The 19693-nt window shown below is 44.9% G+C and overlaps 1 protein-coding gene across 5 annotated transcripts in view; it reads right to left on the bottom strand.

The window, feature by feature from the left end:
- PCSK6 (proprotein convertase subtilisin/kexin type 6) overlaps nt 1–19693 on the bottom strand; it is a 101149-nt gene that overhangs the window by 16001 nt on the left and 65455 nt on the right. For 2 of the 5 annotated variants that reach the window (XM_053365414.1, XM_053365413.1), the window contains exons 12-17: nt 15919–16107; nt 12495–12631; nt 7562–7741; nt 2525–2627; nt 1229–1425; nt 513–600 (exon numbers count right to left, since the gene is read on the bottom strand). In XM_053365414.1, the coding sequence (XP_053221389.1) occupies nt 513–600; nt 1229–1425; nt 2525–2627; nt 7562–7741; nt 12495–12631; nt 15919–16107 (894 nt within the window). Of the gene's footprint in view, nt 1–512; nt 601–1228; nt 1426–2524; nt 2650–7561; nt 7742–12494; nt 12632–15918; nt 16108–19693 lie in introns of those variants that run through there. The other 3 variants (XR_008327549.1, XR_008327550.1, XM_053365415.1) reach the window with 3 other exon arrangements.

Here is a 19693-nt window from a genome sequence, read left to right as displayed (position 1 = left end):
TCCAAGCACATATGTTAGCTTGCTGTAATGCTTACAGTCACCAGCCTGTAGTCACACCCACACCATCCATTTAAATCACATGGCTTCCTCCAAGAATCTTGGGAACTGTAGCTGAACCTTCACAGAGCTACAATTCCCAGCAACTCAAATTCTTACCGACTCTACAACAAGAGATTGCACAGGAGTGCAAGATTACAGGTGTGCATGGGTAAGGAAGAGGAGAACAAAGCTCCAGTAAATTGGAATTTCTGTGTGCCAGGTGATAGCGACAAACTACTGTTTCTTTTGTGGGCTGGTTGTGAATGTCCAAGGGGAAGCCTGGCTGGCCACTGTGGGGGAAAAAGGATATCAAACTAGATGGACCCTCGTCTGGCCTCATCCAGCAGGGGGGTCAACTGTACATGCCTAGTTTTGACCCATTTCCCCTGTTAAATAATTTGATAAATTCAATGTTAGTTTCTTCAGAAGAAATTCTGAAAGCCTAGCACAATTTTTCCCCATTAGCAATTTACCTGAATCCATCTTTGCAGACAGTGCATTTGTCCATCTCTCCAACACATTTCTTACAGTTCTGATGACATTTCTGACACCGTCTCTGACCTTTATTGGGGAAGAGGGGGAATCAGAAAGATGATCAGTTGCAGATATTAGAGTTAATAAGCTTCAGATTCTTGCAATTTATCTGTCAAATTCACAATAATCTAATACTAAGAGTATAATTGTTTTTAGACCAAGTGGGAAACTAATTCTTAGTTTTTATGACAAAAGAATAACTCACAAAACTTATCAGTTTCAACTTTAAATTAATAAGTTTCTAGACCTCATTGTTTTGGAGGGAAAAAATGAAGAATTAAAACAGCATAATATTTAAAAGCTTGTTTAATGGCTCCCATTTTTAATGGGCAAGGACAAATGTTAACGGCTGATGCTGCAAATTATGAACTTGTTGAGACTGTTTTGGTTATACCGTGTCACTGTGAGAGAGAATGAAATAGAAAATACTTCTAAAGCTTTTCATTCTAACAAAGGGGGTTGGTATATGTTTATCAAATTGTAGGTGCTCTTACCCTTCAATATTTTTCCTTAAAGGTGGGAAGCTACAATGAGGGGTTGACAGTATGCACAACTTGAAATCAATTAACACAGAGACAATTATATTGGGTAAAAACAAAACAAAGACCTTCAATTGGTTAGCAGCCCTTAGCTGAGAAGCATTTCCTTTCCTTACCCTCATCAGAGTAAAATCCAGCTGGACACAGCATCACACACGTATTCGTCTCTTGGTGGTGATAGTAGCCGCGTTTGCAGGCTGTGCACGAGTTCTGGCTTCTGCCCAAGCACGCTTCACAGCCCCTGTAGCATCTGCGGCATTTCCGCTGCGAAGTGTCCCCAAAGTAGCCAGGGGGGCAGGAATTTACACACTTCCTGGGGGGGGGGGAGAGAAACACAAGGAAAGTGAGAGGCTCCAGCACAACCAGCATAGTTGTTATGGTCCTGTCTCCATTGTGAGCATCACAGTTCTTTCCTGCCATCTAAATGTTGCATGGTTCTCTGATCGCCCATTCACCTGTTTGCTTTGCCAACATGTGGCTTCCGGAGACATAAGAAGAGACTGCTGGATCAAGCCAATCGGGTCCTGTTGCTTTATAGCAAGGGCAGGGAAGCTTTTTCAGCCCAAGGACCACATTCCCTCTAGGAAACCTCCTGGGAGGCCACAAACTGAAGCCCGGACACCGAAGTCCAGCTCCGAGGGCCTTCTGGCAGTTCCCTCACTGCGAGAAGCGAGGTTACAGGGAACCAGGCAGAGGGCCTTCTCAGCAGTGGCACCCACCCTGTGGAACGCCCTCCCATCAGATGTCAAGGAAATAAACAACTAGCTGACTTTTAGAAGACATCTGAAGGCTGTTCAGAGAAGCTTTTAATGTTTGATGTTTTATAATGTTTTTAATATTCTGTTGGGAGCAGCCCAGGGTGGCTGGGGAAACCCAGCCAGATGGGTGGGGTATAAACAATAAAATATTATTATTATATCAATAATATACAGAAGGGGCCATAGAAGAGGAGGAGTTAGGGAGACAAGCACCCACCCAGGCCTGCAGCTCGCATCCTCACCTAATCCTCACCTCATTGTTGGACCCCCTGTTTCATATATATTATGTCAATCATAAACTGGAAGAATTATGAGGCTGCAAACCTCAGCATGCTTGAAAGTTAACTCCATAAAAAAATCAATACAACTTAACTTTAGAAAAGATAGATATGATGGGAATATTTTGTTTTGTTTTTTTACATTTATATCCCAGTTGCCCTGCCCCTAAGGAGCTTGAGATGGTGCACTTGTTTCTCCCCCTCCCTATTTCAGCTTCACACAACAACCCTGTGAGGTAGGTTAGGCTGAGAGACAATGAACGGTCACTCACCCATGGCTGAGTGGGAATTTTGTACCTAGCTCTCCCACCACTAAACCACCGCACCTGCTCCTTCGGAAAGCTAACATGTGCGATAAGACTTCTGTCCACTTTACCTGCCAGTTTTAAGGCTCCCGAGGCTGAAATGGAAACAGTTCAGGCACTGGTCAGCGTTGGGGCCGTCGCATCCTTTGTCGCCACATTCCGTATGGCACGGACCTTAGAGAGACAGACAGTTCTGCTGAAAGAAGAGATATAAAACTCCTCCTAGTTCAACCCACAAAATTGCATCCGGTGTACATTCTATCAAGTGTACCACATAGCAGTAGGATTTTTTAAGAAAACAAAAACCAACCCCAAAATGCTGGGAATACTTTGCACTCATTTTCCCTCCTTCCCCAACCCCAAAGGTTTACCATAATCATACCGAGAGCCAAAAGCCAGCAAGGCTCTTTCGGTTGGTGTATGCTTGGCACGAGGAGCACGAAACTTATGTTTTAAAATGGGGGTCCACGACTTAGCTCTCCTTTAGGTGCTCTGCTTCAGACTGCACCATGATCAGTGGTTTAGTGGTCGGGGGGGGGGTGTCATTACTGTTTCTGTAGCAGGGTCCCTATCTCTGGCATCCTAAAGCTGCTCAATCAGCATGAAAGGGGAGCTTTTTAGCCACTGTATGCTCCTAAAGCTAAGCATTTGCGGACGCTGAAAATACAAGGTGTTTCAGTTTCAGGAGAATGGCATTCAAGTTCTGTTGCAAACAATGAAACCTTGTGGAAAACACAACTTAAGTCACTCTGAAAGAAGATACAGACCACTCCAAAACATTTGCCCATGTCTATGCACAGAAAATAGGGACGCGGGTGGCGCTGTGGGTTAATCCACAGAGCCTAGGACTTGCCGATCAGGTCGGTGGTTTGAATCCCCGCAATGGGGTGAGCTCCCGTTGCTTGGTACCTGCACCTGCCAACCTAGCAGTTCGAAAGCACGTCCCGGCGGGAAGATAAACGGCATTTCCGTGCGCTGCTCTGGTTCGCCAGAAGTGGCTTAGTCATGCTGGCCACACCCAGAAGCTGTACACCAGCTCCCTCGGCCAATAAAGCGAGATGAGCGCCGCAACCCCAGAGTCGGTCACGACTGGACCTAATGATCAGGGGTCCCTTTACCCTTTACCGTATGCAGAGAAAATAGTAGATCTAGCTGAAAGGCAACACATGGAGGAAGGGCCACCAGCTCCTGGGGGCCAAGCCCTTTGGACCCTCCCCAATATTTTGGGGGTAGGGGCCAGGTGCCCCCCAATGCCCCAAAAGCATGGAAAAGTTTTATTTGCAGCTGTATAGCTGAGTCCCAGGACTGTCTCCAGGCCACACCCTTCACTGTCCCTGTGCAAATGCTTTGGTCTGTCTGGAATCCATCCCTGAATTTTGAAAATGTCTTGTTTGGGGTCCAGATTTTATTGGTATTGATATATACAGTCAAAGGTATAAGTACCCTTAAGCTTGGTTTTGTTTACTTCTAGAATCCAGATACTGCCAGCAAGGGTATTATGGCAAGTGCAGCCCAAAATGACATAAATGAGCGGAAGAACTTGCATGTCCCACAAAACACAGAGGTCCAATATTGGGACAGGTTTCAAAGCTGAGCTGAGCTATGCAGCTGTGTACGATTCTACATTTTTGAGGGTTTCGCCAACGTTTATGAGACCACCTGGAAAAAGACTCCAAATGCCACAATAAATTTTGTGTGAATAATTTAATAGCGCTGGGGAGGGGGTGGGCAGAGCTTGAAAGGACAACAAAGCTGCATCTGCGGCCGGTTTTTAACAGGAGGAGTGGGCTCTGTCCAAAGAAACCCATTCACCTACTCCTGAATTCTCGGCTTACAGGAAGAGGCTGTATAAACCAAGAGTCAAACAGAACCTAACATTTATCTCGCAGCCATAATATTAGTATACAAGATATCAGCCAAGCCAGCAGCAGCAGCAACAACTCACATTTCTTGCTCATTTCTTTATGGGGCTTAGAGTTACAAGGCCTAAAGTGGAGCTACCAGGCCAATTGAATGTCTTGCCCTGGAAATACAGCTTGTCAACTTAATTGTCTCAAGGAGGTGTCCATTAAAAAAGCATGCGCATTTCTGAAACTTCTGGTATCCGTGATGTTGGGTGGTTGCGTTTCCCCCCTTATATTAAAACTGGAGACACAGTTCAGCCTTAAAGATGCATCTAAATTTACTAGGGACTGCCACCCTTGCTTGTGTTGCTTACCAATCCCACCAAACCCCACCCCTCTCCCTTTACATCTCACCTAACCTATATCTCCTCACAGCTCCTCTGTCCCCCCCCCCCATCCTTGCTTTAATTATTCAAGCCTCTGCTGTTGTTCAAAGCTGCCATTTTAAACCTTCCTTCTGTTTTGCTCCCTCCTCCTGTTCGGAGTTCATGAAATCTAGGATTGTGATGCACCACTATAAATCCTCCAACAAGGGCTGCGTGATGACAGCCTTACATTTTTATGTATATAGAAAGATAGGCATAGAGGCACAAAAGTGAAACCAGCAGCAACAGCAGCTCCAGTAGCTCCTCGTACCAACACAGAAGTTAATACTGCCTCCTGGGCATTCTGTACTCCCGGACTATCAAGGCAATGGTTTCTAGGCAACGGCGGTGCTTCACACCTGTCATGCTGTAGTTCTGGGACAGGGAACCAGTGGTCCTCTGGGTGCTGCTGTATTTCAGCTCCCATTGGCTCCAGCCAGAATGGCCAGGGATCAAGGATGATGAGCGTTGTAGCCCAGAAACAGCTGGAAGGCCACAAGATCCTCAACCCTGCTGTGTTGAGCAAGACTGTGTCAGCTGCTGCACATCTTTATCCCCCTCACTTAGGATGAGGTTGCTGCCCACATATTTTCAAAGTAAGGAGAGGGATCACAGATGCATGGGACCCCTCTGAAACAAGACAGGCATTTCTGGTTTTCTGAAGATTGAGAGGAAAGCAGTTAAGCCAACGTTCCTGGGGAGGGTTCTAAAGATCCAGCAAAACTACAGGAAAGTTACTAACTCTAACATGGGGTAGTAAAAGTGGTGCCCTCCAGATATTGTTGGGTTACAACTCTCATTAGACCCTGCCAGCATGGCCCATGGTCAGGGATGATGGGAGTTACAGTCCAGCAACATCTGGAGGCCAACCACATTGGCTACTCCTATTCCATCACCTGGTCCATGATGACACTGATACGAAACTCTGCTTTTCTTGAAGCCTCTGCATCATCCCCCCTGAAGCATGGGTCAGCTATAGCTTAGCGGTGCATTTTGGAATCCCACTGCATTTTTACTCCATCTTTGAGATGATGGCACTGCCAATATACTGGCAGAGATAGTAGGCATCAACTGCATGGTGCCTCTCTATGCTGAACAGAATGGAGTAGCAGATGTATTGCTGCCCTGGGCTCCTTCAGGAGGGGCAGGAAAGAAATGGAATAAGTACATGAATAAAATATCCCTCACTTTTCAAGGCACACTTCAGTCCTTCTTAGTAGCGCACTGTGGTTCTCATTCTGCCATTTGTATTGTTTTCCAAAACATTCTGTTTTGGTTTCTGCCAATCACCGGAAGGGATATGGGATAAATTTGATTCAGTTCACATTTAAAGACAAACCACCATAATTCATACATTACAAAGCAAATACAGGAACTTAAACGCAGCCATCCTTCGAGATTCACACTTTTTCTGGATTTTGCTATGCAGTCCTCTAGCGAAGAAATGTGTACTAAAAGGTATAGGCTACAGTTTGCAAAAAGGCGTGAAAATAACATACAAAAATGCTTTCTACGAGGAGGAGAAATTGCTTTGCAAAACTGTGCATATTACACCAAACTGCATACAGATCTGTGTATATTAGGATAAATTAGCAACACGATACTGATGAAATTTCATGAGGGAATAATAATTAAAAAAGAAAAAGCAAGCTGATGTAGAGACTGAGCATAATACAGTGGTACCTCGGGTTAAGTACTTAATTCGTTCTGGAGGTCCGTTCTTAACCTGAAACTGTTTTTAACCTGAAGCACCTCTTTAGCTAATGGGGCCTCCTGCTACCGCCGCAGCACGATTTCTGTTCTCATCCTGAAGCAAAGTTCTTAACCCAAGGTAATATTTCTGGGTTAGTGGAGTCTGTAACCTGAGGTAACCCAAGGTACCACTGTACTGAGAAACTGAGAAACTGAAATCAAGAGATTTTCCATGCCCTGGTCATGGAAAAGGGGAAGGACTAGTGGTGTGGTATTCTGCATCCCCACTTTATATGTATGTATTTCATGTGTATTTTAATGAACTGAATAATGAGTCATGGGGGTGTGGGGAGTGTGTGCATAAACTTAGCAGGGCTTATCTTTTCAGTTGCTAATCTGTTAATGTTGTTAATACTGTTTTGTAGAACGCCACATTGATTTGTTAATCATATATTATGACTTTTGCTGTAATTGTGACGCTCAGCTTATTTTTAGTTGCTGCTTTGTTAACAGTGCTTCATAGACAGCAATTGTTTTATTGATGGTCGTCAATTATTTTATATTAATTATGCTGCCTTTGTGATGTTCTATGATGTTATTGTTAGTTGTTTGTAAGCTGTTCTGGGATTCATTCAAATGGAAAGAGGCATAGAAATACAATAAATCAAAATCAATTTGCATTCTGAAATTTAACAGGCATTGTCCATACCTGTCGGAAGTTTATCTGTATAACCTCAAAAGGCTTGGAAACTTCCTGTTGTAATGTGGTTTTAATTTCCTATATGCTAGTAGGGGCCGCATCATGCATTTGGGATTAACCAGTTTGGAATTAGAAACATGGACACCAAATCCCAACGTTTTCAGGAATCTGAACGGATTCTTGTACTCGCTGAACACCAAGGGAGAATGGACAAAACATTGTACTAGTTTGGGATAGGGTCAATTTTTTTGGAAGTCAATGGAGCACCATCTTTGTTCATAGTACTTGTGGTGGACTTGGCAATAAGACGGCTTGGTGTACTGGGTTACAAACAATCTCCTAGTTTTTCCAAGATGAGGGGAGTGACAGCTCCAGTTGTTTGCATAAGGAAGGAAGGCGGGGGAGGGAGGAAGGGAAAGACAGAGAAATGGGATTTGGGCACTTTACCTGTGTATTCCTCTTCATCCTCCAGTATCTCCATCTGAGTTTGGAAGAAAGCTGCTTTTGAGGCTTCCATGTCAGAAGATGGCATCTCCAGCATCCTTGACCTGGAGTGATGGGAGCTGGAATTGGAATATGGGCTCTCAGCTGTTCCATATAAAATGAGGCTCCATTCTTTTAACTTTCCTGCAAAAGATTCGGCATTCATAAATATTGCCCTGGTTTGCACATTAATACTAAGCAACAGTGCATTAAACTATGGTTTATATGATAGTCTGGAGCCTGTCCAGGGATTTGTTTACTCCCAACAAACCACAATCTTAAGCCACGGCTTGTTGTTACCTTACAACTTTTTAAAAATGATTACTTGGCATTTAAGTGTGAACCTAGCACTGTTCTTTAACTATGGTTTGCTTGGCCGCCCCAACTCAGGTATTCACCAAGCTATAAAAGCACGAGGCAAGAGCAGCTAAAAAACAATCCAAGTTTGGAGGAACAAACCATAGTTTGTTTGATTGTCTGTGGGACAAATCATGGTTAACTCATGCTTTGTTAAACAAACCATAGTTTAAACAATTTTTGAAACAGCTTTCCCCAGTCTGGTGCCCTCCAGATGTTTTGGGTTACACTCTCATTATCCTAGGCCAGCATGGCCAATGGTGAGAGATGATGGGAATTAACAGTCCAAAACATCTGGAGGGCACCAGGTTGGGGAAGGCTGCCTTAAATGAACCAACGCTTAGCATTATGTATGATCCAGGTCATTAAGTCTATTAACTGTTAATAATCAGTCATCTGCCTTAACTGATGGAAATGCTCCCAGGTACCACCTACTAATGGATTATTTGACAAGGCTGTAATGGACACAATTACTTAAAATGGATAAAACACCTATGCAAATTAAGGCGGCTTTGCATCCTAATTTCAAGGGTGATTTCTTGTGAAAATGATCCCTATTTCAGGTAAATATTCGCTCCAAAAGGGAGATGTGTAAAAGTCTTGCTAGAACTAATCCTATTCTGATGTTGATCTGTTTTAATGAATTTGATCCTTGATGACTCTGAAAAGAGAACGTGGAAGAGGAAATTGGCAGTTACGTTTGAAATGAGTGCTTAATGAAATCTTGGTAAATGTGTTACTCTTTTGAAATGTTTGAATGCTCAAATAAAGTGGTTGAAACATCAATTCAAATTAAATAAGTGTGAAAATTACAAAAGTCTACTATATGTTTTGGAAAGTTCTTGGTTCATTCCATGCACATTTGGAATGAACCAATTTGGAGTATCTTAAGATACTCTAACCAAATATTGCATGATGCTTCCTGAGGTCAAGAAGCAGGTTTTCATCTATGTTTGGATGCACCTGGATGCCATTTTGAATCAAGATGGTGGACTGAACCTTTCAAAACTGCACTGATTTTTTTGTTTCCAATATTTCCCAAGCAACAATGGTTATGAGGAAACTAATGTACACATAAGTGACTTTTTGAGATAACAAGGGAATGCAGGGATTGACAATTTAGTTTCTCCTTCATCCTTTAAGACCTCATTGACACATACCTCAGAATGAGGTGGCAGAGTTATGAGACAGTTGAATGGCCTTTAGTGCTTAAAACTACAGAAGGGTGAATCATATTCTTCAACGCTTCCACCACAGCATAAATATAATTCATTCCCTGGCGGATGTACATTGATGAGGAAGATCAGTAGTGGCCCGAAAGCTGTCTATCAAAACTGCTGGTCTGCTTTTGATGGTCTTCTAACTGAGGGATCTCCAATGTGGTGCTTGTGAGCACCTGTGCGCCCACCAGATTTTGTGTTCTCAAACTCCCACAGCAGCCATTTTGTGACACGTGCTCATAGTGCTTTCTCAAAATTCCAAATGTGCCCCCAAAGGTTGCCAAGCTTTCTTTTAATTGGAGGAGTTCCAGACAAGTTTTGAGTGACTTCAGGACTTCCTGGAAGACAGTTTGTAAGTTTGTGCGGTCACCCTTCTCCAGTGTAAAGATTGCAACTTGAACTGGTGTCCAAGATTTACAAATGGCCCTCAAAAAGGCTGGCTACTCAAGCATTTAAACATTTGTTATGAAGCAGAAGCACTAAATCATTCTCAGGAGAGGGGGCTAAAGATTTGCTAACATGTACAATTCCTTGTTTTTTGCTCATTCTTTTCATAAGCATGTTGTTGTTGTTGTTAAAAGGAAAAAAACCTAAAACGTATCAACCAGCCTGATTCAAGTCCGCAATCCTAACTCCACTTACCTGGGAGAAAGCCCCACTGAATTCAATAGGACTTACTTCTGAGTAGACATGGTTAGGATTGTGCTGCAATGGTATCACAGAAGCAAAAGGGGGGAGGGGGGGTTGCCTTTCCAATGAAAGCTCAGGAATAGGGTGGGCTTTGAGAGTTTTATTAAAAAAACAAATATCAAGGGCATTAGAAGTAATCCACCTGAGCACAGAACAAATTTGCTCTAAAAAGCTCCAGGAAGGGCATGAGGAAGAATCTATTCCCAGGGATTTATTGCTGCTTCCTGTGGTTAATATGTGCTGGGAAGCGTTCAGAAAAGAAGCTGCAGTAACTCGTTCCCAGTGGGTGCAGGGAACATAAGCAGCACCCACAACAAGCACATTATTTTTATTTATTTATTTACAGTAAGCCTGCAACTTACGCACATTCAGGTTGACACGCCTGGCAGAATAATTTAAAAAAATTAAAAAGGAGGAGGAAAGAGGGCAGGCGTCTGGAAAAAATGACTTCGGCAACCCCACCCACCATTGCACTCAATGTATTTTGACTATGCACGATTTTGGCTTTAGGCGTGATCCCCAGAACATAACTTTAGTTGCAGGTACGCCATTTATCCCTCCTTTCCTTTAAGGGGCTCACATCCGCACCATTGGCTGTCGCTTTTCCAAAGAAAGCCGCCTTACACAAAGGTAAGACGATTGTTCCAACTAGCTCAATATGGTCCACACTGGCCGCCAACAATTCTCCAAGATCTTGGACCGGGACCATTCCAAGTCTAGCAGGTAGATGCTTGGGGAAGGGCCACAGGTGGCTGGAAGAGAATGTGTGTTGTGTGTCCCTGGTGCAATCCCACTTCTTTGCAGCCAGCGCAACAATGCAGACTAGGAGACGGGGAGCTCTCCCAGCCCACCCTAGGGGTTCTGGAGACTAAACCTTCCTGCATGCAAAGCATGCTCCACCACTGAGCTACAGCCCTGGCCCAGACCTGTCCTCCTGCTTCCAGAGTGCTTCTTGGTGGTGGAACATCACATTCCAGATCGACAAAATGTAAATATTGAAGAGCAGCAAAGCAGGCACATTTAAAATGCCTGTGCAGCATTAAACAGACTACATTGCACTGATTTGCTTAAACCGAGTGCAGAAATGTAACACTGTTGGGTGCAAGATGATCATGACTTTCAATCCATCAAATTTATGTTATGGAATCCGAAAATGTCATGGAAAGCATGAGGGGCACACATTTGAACATCACAGGGAGCTTCTGCCCAATGTTAGTCTTTTAGTTTCACATCTGTTTTGTTTTAAATGTGTTTGTTGTTTTTCTGTGTTTAACTTTTTAAAATTATATGATGTGCAAATTGCCTTCAGATGGTGGTTTAGAAGGAGAGTGATAAAGCAATGATCAATAATAATAACAATTCTCCCACTTATTTACAAGTGGCAGGGAGTGCCAGGAGCAGCCCAGGAATTTGAATAAACCAAAAAAAATTTGTGTTTTTTAAATGAATAGCATAATTTGTGCATTTTGAACTGTCGCATAGAGAATCAGGCCAAATCAGGCCAAAGTCGTGTTTTGGTCTGCCATCTTGATTTAAAATGGCACCCAGCACCCAAGCATCAAAGAAAACCATTGCACCCTACTTTGGAAACCCTCATGCAAAGTTTGGCAAGGATATATCCAGAAGCAGCAGAATCTATGCCAAAAGAAGGGTGAAGTCACATTTTGGACCGCCATCTTGATTCAAAATGGTGCCTGGTGTCCAGACGTTGACAAAGACTCCCATCTTTGTCCAGGTGGCAATATTCCCCTCTGCAGCACTGTCATTTATTTCTACACCCAAATAACCTGAATATTCTCAGCCCTTCGACAAAGCTAAGCCAAAGCTGGTATGTCAACTGTGAGAGCCTCAATGAAAAATTATAGCAAAGGTCACATGGGGGGGGAGAGGAAATTGTGCCCCTTTATTTCACTGCCAAGGCTTGGAGACCCAGAATCACACCAAGGAAAGAAAAGGACAAGAATCCTGTCCTTACGCCAGCCTTTTACACCCTGCTGTAAAGGCACAGACTCCTGACATGCGTTGTTCAGTGTTTAAAAGTCAACTTGAGGCCTTTTAATGGCATTTGTATCAGAGGTATTTCATGCTGTTTTGCCCAAACTGCAGCCAGTTCCTGAGAACACTGTCTCCTCTTGTATTAACAGGGGGGAAATGTTTCTGAACACCATTCATGACTCTAACCGGGAGCAGGATGGGTTGGGGGTTGGGGGAGAGACTAGGGGCCAGAAATCTTGGAGAGGGAGAAGGAGCGACTCCTAAGGAATGAAGAGGCCTGCGTACCAAGCACAAAAACACACACCGTCACTTGTTAATATGTCATCTCTCTGTAACACTGCAAAGCTTCAATCAGCGAGAAATAAATATAGATCTATACCGTATGATGCAACCTACAGAACAGCCCCGTCCAGAGCTAAAAACAGCACGCAAGAGGCGTTAAAAGAAATCCCTACATTGCCAATGCAAACACTGGAGGGAAGCTTGAGTTTTATGTGCTGATTTTCACGTTTTCATGGCTGTGGGGTGAGAAAAGAGGGAAGGGAGTTGTAGGGTGGCAGCCAGTCACATGTCTCACCTGCACCAAACATTTGGGCCTCTCACTGCAAGAGACGACACAGTCCAGAGGCACTTACCTTGCATGTCTGGGTTTCGCACGTGGTATGGCTTATCCTGGATTTCCAGTGTCCATTCTCCTGCAGCCCTTTCTCCCCAGCAGTGGACAGTCATGAACTCCCAGTGCTTGAAACCATTACTAGAATCATCGTGCTGTCTGTTAATAGGATGACAAACATCAAGAGGTCACACCAAGAGGTGGCAAAGAGAACTGGTGGGCTATCTAGTTCAACCACCTAATTTAGGCTCACAGGCTAAAGGTTCCCCATCAATGCCGGATTTACGTATAAGCTAAACAAGCTATGGCTTAGGGCCCCATTCTCTTGGGGGGCCCCCAAAAAATTAAAGGGGGAAAACTGGATGTACATTTCCAAAATATAAGATAAAAAATAAAAAAAAAATAAAACCTACATACAGCAACAGTGTTTTGTGTTGTGTAGGCTCCTATGATGTAAGTAATGGGCCCCACCTGCTAGCCTGCTCCCTAAAATATCACTGGTTTGCCCATTTCTATATACAGGGTGCCTACATTCTGCATGGACTGGTCCATAAATTACCGTATAGCATATATTCAACACAAAAAACAGCGACAATTTGTTGTTGACAAAGGACAGCTGGACATATAAAGGGCCCCATTACCTTCAGTAGCTTAGGGCCTCATCAAACCTAAATCCGGCACTATTCCCCATGCCTACTCTAAGTAGGACTGGTTGGATTCTACCCATTTGTACTAAAACTAGGAACAGAACTCCAAATTTGACTTCGCCATCGACCCTGAAAACTCTCCTTTTTGGCACCAAAGGAATAGCAATTATTTGCCAACATCCACACATCAACAGAGGGACGCGGGTGGTGCTGTGGGTTAAACCACAAAGCCTAGGGCGATCAGAAGGTCGGCGGTTCGAATCCCCTCAATGGGGTGAGCTCCTGTTGCTTGGTCCCTGCTCCTGCCAACCTAGCAGTTCAAAAGCACGAAGTGCAAGTAGATAAATAGGTACTGCTCTGGCGGGAAGATAAACGGCATTTCTGTGCGCTGCTCTGGTTTACCAGAAGTGGCTTAGTCATACTAAGGAAGCTGTACGCCAGCTCCCTCTGCAATAAAGTGAGATGAGCGCCGCAATCCCAGAGTCGTCCGCGACTGGGGTCCCTTTACCTTTACCTTTTACACATCAACAGAATAATGAAATAATATCTGCCATAAAAAAATGGAGAGGAGGAGTTGTGGGGTGGGAGAATATATATAGGGGAACACTTATTTCAGCATGCATGTCTCTGGACACACTCGGCTGCTTTCTGCCAGCATGCATCCTGGAATGTTTAACTGTTTTGATTCAGCTCCGCTGCCATAGAGCAGCTTGTATCTAGAGGGCATCAGTTGCTTTTCTGGATTAGCAGACCCTGACTTGGCAACTCAAGCCCTGTCAGCATCTTTATAAAAGAAAATCCAAAAGGACAGTAACGGCCTCCTGCTCGTGTTCACGGTACGTGAAGTTGCAGCTGGCAGAGGGACATGCAATTCCCTGAAAATGCACTGTTTCCCACTGGCTCACTGGTTTCCAAATCACCTAGTGCTAATACGAGGGGGGGAAGCAGAAAGCAGCATGGCCGAAAAGCCTGTTGCAAATATGCAAAACAGGTGCAGCTGGAAGTAGAGACCAATGAGGGCAGGTATCAATAAAATGATGAACGACAGCTCTCAAGTGCCAGTGGATTTCAGTGGCTACCTATAGCCACCCTTGTGTAGTGTGGACATATTGTGCAACCTGGTCTTGATTACATTGCGCTCGGTGGGGGGACCGGATCTTGGAGGCACCAGGAAACTGCCATGGGATTCTTCCCCAGAGCCTCAGCCTTGAGGAGAAAGGGTGCAGTTCTACTGTTGTCCTCCAGGGGTCAGGAGGGAGGTTCTCCCTGGTTTTTGACTGGTTCCCAACCTCCTTATCTTCCAGCAACCACCTGGCTTCCTGCTCTCTATACAGCAGGGGTGAGGGACATCGGATGTGGGAGCCATACAAGTGGTCCTTTGAGACTCTATTTGGCCTTCAAGATTCTCTCCAGGCCAAGTCCCTCCTTCAGCATCACACCCCTCACCAGCCCAGCAAGTGCCTTTGCAGAGCTCTAAGATGCTCTTGAACTGTGGTACCTCTTGCTTGTTTAGATGGAAGATGGAGGAGTGTGTGTATGTAGAAACCTCTGAATTTTAAAGGCAGACATGTCCTGCTTTACGAACACTCACTACGCAAATATTCACTTATCAGAACACAAGGAATTAGCACCCAAAGCTCCTTATACACACTGCAGATTCTGTGGTCAGGAATCAATAGGAATCAGTGGAAATTGTTGACTTGTTATGTGAACAGAAATCGTTTACTCATTATGCAAATGCTCACCTAACGAATGATTTGCAGAGAACACATTTTGTTCATAAGGCAGGACCTGTGTGTATGTTTTTGCACAGGCTTTTCCTGCATAAGACTGGAACTTGTGTGGTTTTTTAAAAAAATATTTTCACTGTAATTAAATTGTTTTTGTGTTTTTATGTTTTGTGTCATCGCACATTGCTTAGAATTTTTTTTTTAATGTTAAGAAATACTTTTCAGTGAAATAAATAAACCCACGCACTCCAGGTCTTTTTTAGAAGCTCATGGGCTTGCAGTCTTGCTGGGGCAGGTCACGTTCCACTCTCCTCCCTCTCAATCCTTTGCCTGGTTCTTTATTTTTTTAAGAGCAAAATGTCTACCCCGCTTTTTGAGGAACTCCCCTCAGAAACCAACTCACAATCTCTAACCTTGAAACAACTCTGCTTGACAACAAAACGCAAACCACTAAAGAATAAACCAGCATAAAAGATGAAATACAGAAACAGAATAGAGTGCATAATGCAGATTAAGAAAAGAGTATCAAAACATAAAAAAATTAAAACTGCAGACAGTGTGGTGTAGTGGTTAGCATGACGGGAGACCAGAGTTCAAATGCCCATTCAGCCATGAAGCTCACTGGGTGAAGAACAAAATGGCGAGGGAGAGAACCACCCTGGGCTCCTTGGTGGAAAAGTGGGGTATAAATGTAATAATAATATATTTATTAAATTTTTGAGTAATTTGGGAAGGCTCTTATATTATTTATTTACATAGGGTTGCAGTCAACCAACTTTTACTCAGAGTAGACCCATTGAAATTAATGGCCAGGACTAACTTAGGTCCATTAATTTCAATGGGTCTCCTCTCAGAACCCCCCCAACTAAATACAACCCATACCATTTAATGCCAAAATAGGCTTATGAATGGGCAGGCCTAGTAGAGTTGCAATCCCACCTGCAAAATCCAAGCTGTCCTCACCCAGTACCACCTACTGGCATTCATGAAGAGCAGACCCAGAATGCCTTTTCAACCTCAGTCCATCCAGGCTACAAACTCTCAGGAGGGCATCTGTGCAATGGCTCACCTTCTAGCCAGGAGCTGGGACTTCGTACCAGAAGGAGAGGTGAGGTTTATCTGCAGGTCTCCCCGGCGCGGGTGTGCAATAGAAACCCGCACGATGACGTGCTCCAGATAGGCTACGTGATGGTCAGGGTGGTCCACACAGGCGTTAGTTAGAGTTGCCGTCCGCACCGTCTTGTTGGTGGGGATGAACCTAGAGAACAAGAAATAAAGGGAAGCCTTCAGAGGTCAGCAGTCCAGAATCTTGACAGAATAGGGCTGAGGAATCTTTGGCCCTCTAGATGTTGCTGAATGACATTGCCCATTATCTCTGCTTACTGGCCATGCTAGCTGGGGTTGACAGGCATAGGAGTCCAACAATATCTAGAAAGGCTACAGTTTGCCCATCCCCAGCCTATGAAATGGGCTCCAAGCCTTCGTTCATTTAGACAGCCCCTTTCTATTATCTTTTCCAGCTCTTTTATATATGGCAAGGTGCATTAGAGAGGTGGCACCCAGCTCTGGTGGTTTGCCAGTTTCTCTTTCTACCTCCCAATTCTCTGTTGGAAAAACAGCTATAATATCCAGACCATGCTTTCCTTTCTTCCTTCGTTGGCCAAGGAAGCCTGCAGCATTCGTTCTGAGCTGGAGCTGAACTTGTTCTCGCTTGCCAAATCACACTGAACTACAACTCCCATCATCCTTGGTTACCGGCAATGATGGATGGGGCTCATGGGAATTGGAGTCCAAAAACATGTGGAAGGGAGGGCCCCAGGTTCCCCAGCCTTGCCCTAAGTCAAAGTGGAACACTTTAGACATTTGGTGTGATGGCCTGGGATTTGGACTCGGATGCTGAACCTGAGGGATCCCAGCCTGCACAGGATTCCCCGCCTCCAGAACCAGCTGAGCTGGGGCTGGGGCATGAGCCTGAAGGGTCCTCACCTGTGCTGGGTCCTCAGGTGCTGAGTCTGCTCTGGCTCCTGAGGTAATGGAGGACCCATTGCCTGCAGGTGCTCCACTCTCAGCCCCGTCAGAAGAAGCAGAGGTTGCCTCTGGGTCCGGTGACCCTCCAGCCTCTCCTGAGCTACAGAGGCTCGGGGCAGAGAGGCGGAGGGAACCAAGTTCCCGCAGGCGTGCTTGCCTCCAGGCCAGGAGAGGCAAGTCACCAGAGGATTGGGCCACCCTATACCTCAGGGCAGATAAAAGCCGGCCAGCCCCAGTCCCAAGTTGTGGGAGCAACATTGTTGGTTGATAGTTCCTGCCTGAACCCTGTCCCGCTTTTCTGCCAGAGCTCCTGACCTGCCCTGGCTCTCTGCTTGCTTGCTTGCCTGTTCCTGACTTCACCCGACTCCCTGCCTTGCACCCAGCTTCAGCTACTATGGACTGCCTCCACGTTGCACCTTTGACCATGGACCGGACTTGGACCACGCCTCTCGGGTAACCAGCACATTTTAGTAGTTAGCCAAACTCCACCACATGCTGCTCCAATAACAATTTGTATTGCAGCCTAGAGGGTTTTTAAAATGCATTTATATTTATTTAGTAAGCGCATATATATCCTGTTGTTCTTCCATCAGGGAACTCAAGGTCACATAGGCAGTGTTACCTGGTGGTCTCCCATCCAAGCACAGACCAGACCATGACCTGCTTAGCTACAGCAAAGGGGGTGCATTTGGTGCCATGAGACCAAGTTGTATGTTGGCCTGCCCCTGGGAATGCTACCTTAGTCAGGTGGGGATGCTGACAACTTGGTTCTTGGAACTGCCACTTTAGTTCACAAGAAAAAACGGGTCAGCCTACAACTGCTCTTAACAGCCTTCTTGAAGCGAGAAGCCAATCTCGGCAGCAGTCTTGGATCTCGTTCAGCCGAGGATTTCGTGCTTTCAGAGACATCTACACAGTCACCGCCCACCAGCAATGAACCAACTCCCAGCACAGGGTCTGGAGCATGTTGTTAATGTCTAATTTATTGGGAGGAAGCTGCTCACCAGTCCCCAGACTTGCTCTAGGGACGCTTCTCAGCATATGGTGGAAGAGACTCGTGGGGATTACATCGCCGGTCTTTTATTTCGCCTTAGTCATAAAGGGAGAATCGATGAAAGCTATAAACAGTGATGTCATTTCCCGGGGAGAACAGGATTTTTACAAGGGGACTTCAAAACATTATTTGCATGCAGCATGAACTGATTTAAAGAAGCTGTTTTGGCCAAATGTTCCCAACTTTCAGTTTAAGCAAGCGTCAGCTCTAGCGTCCTAATCGCAAACACCGACAAATCGCATAAGGCCAAGAAAGCAATGTTTTTCAGCCAGATTCTCAGTCAATTGTGTGGAAATATTTCCTACTGAAGTCAGCGGGGCTTACCTCCAGAACTGGAGCCCCATATGTTCCTGCATGCATGGACTTCCCTTTGGAACAACAGAGCGCTTAAGCACAAGCCTGTGACGCAAGGATGGGGAACCCGTGGCCTTCCAAATGTTGCCAAACTACAACTCCTATCAGTCCTGGCCATTGACCATCCTGGCTAGGGCTGATGGGAACTGGAGTCCAATAGCATCTGGAGGATCAAAGATTATCTTGATAACCTTGATAACCTACAGGTTGACTCATTTGCTAAAAGGAATGGGGACATCTGAACAATGAAGATTTCTCTGTGTGTAGATCACAACTCCCATGCCCACACTGTATCTGAATATTTATCACCCATCTTAAAAGATCTGTGCTGGCTTCTAGTAAGTTTCTGGGCTTAGTTCAAGGAACCAATTTTAAAAGACCTAACAGCTTTGGTCAACCAGACCATCTAAAGAACAGTCTTCTCCCAGATGGGCCTCCCCGAAAATTAAGTTCTGCTTCAGAGACCCTCTTCTGAGTGCCTGCATTGGGAGAGATTAAGGGTGTGGCAAACAGACAGGGTCTTCTCAGTGGTGGCACCTCATTCATGAAATACCCTTACCAAAGATAAGCGGGCAACAGTAATACTTACATTGTTCCGAGAGCAGATTAAGACATTTTTATTTTGACAGCCCATTTTATTTGCTCTTAATACTAACTTCACTGAACAGCATTTTAACATCTTTAGATTTTCTCTTCCTTTTACAGGCAAACTTACTGCTATATGCCTGCCGTTCTTATGACTTGCTGTTACCTCGAAATCACTACTTTGAGGGGAAGGGAGGAGAGGATTTTTAAATAAATAAAACAGATTGCTAGAGCCAGACAAAAGTGTTTGAGAGGGACATAGCGACACAGCTACCTCTTCTGCCTGATGTATCCATCTTACTATTTAGCCACTACAATACCTAGATTCCCCATGAATATAATGGAATCTGTCCTCAGGGAGTCTCAGGAAAACAATATACTTCACCATTAGGATGTCATACAAAGTGAATTCTGTCTGGCTCGTAATGCTTAAAATAATCAAGTTGGAAGAGTCTCTCCAATGTCATCTAGTCCAACCCCCAGCCTCTTATTGAGCAGCTACTTGCCTGGGCTGGGACGCGGGTGGCGCTGTGGGTTAAACCAGAAGCAGCTTCGTCATGCTGGCCACATGACCTGGAAGCTGTACGCCAGCTCCCTCGGCCAATAAAGCGAGATGAGCGCCGCAACCCCAGAGTCGGCCACGACTGCACCTAATGGTCAGAGGTCCCTTTACCTTTTCCTTTACTTGCTTGGCCTATAAACTCCATCCTCTTTTTACAAGTTCCACTGGAGAGTATCAGCTTGAATTAAGCCTCAGACCCAAGTCCTCAATCACCTCACTCCACAGGGGAAAATACTGACACAGGGTAGGAGAAATGGAGAG

This window comes from Podarcis raffonei, chromosome 14 (genome assembly GCF_027172205.1).
Source record: "Podarcis raffonei isolate rPodRaf1 chromosome 14, rPodRaf1.pri, whole genome shotgun sequence".
Taxonomy (NCBI): Eukaryota; Metazoa; Chordata; class Lepidosauria; order Squamata; family Lacertidae; genus Podarcis; species Podarcis raffonei.
The sequence above is the reverse complement of the archived record's forward strand: the minus strand, read 5'-3'. Positions and strand labels throughout refer to the sequence as shown.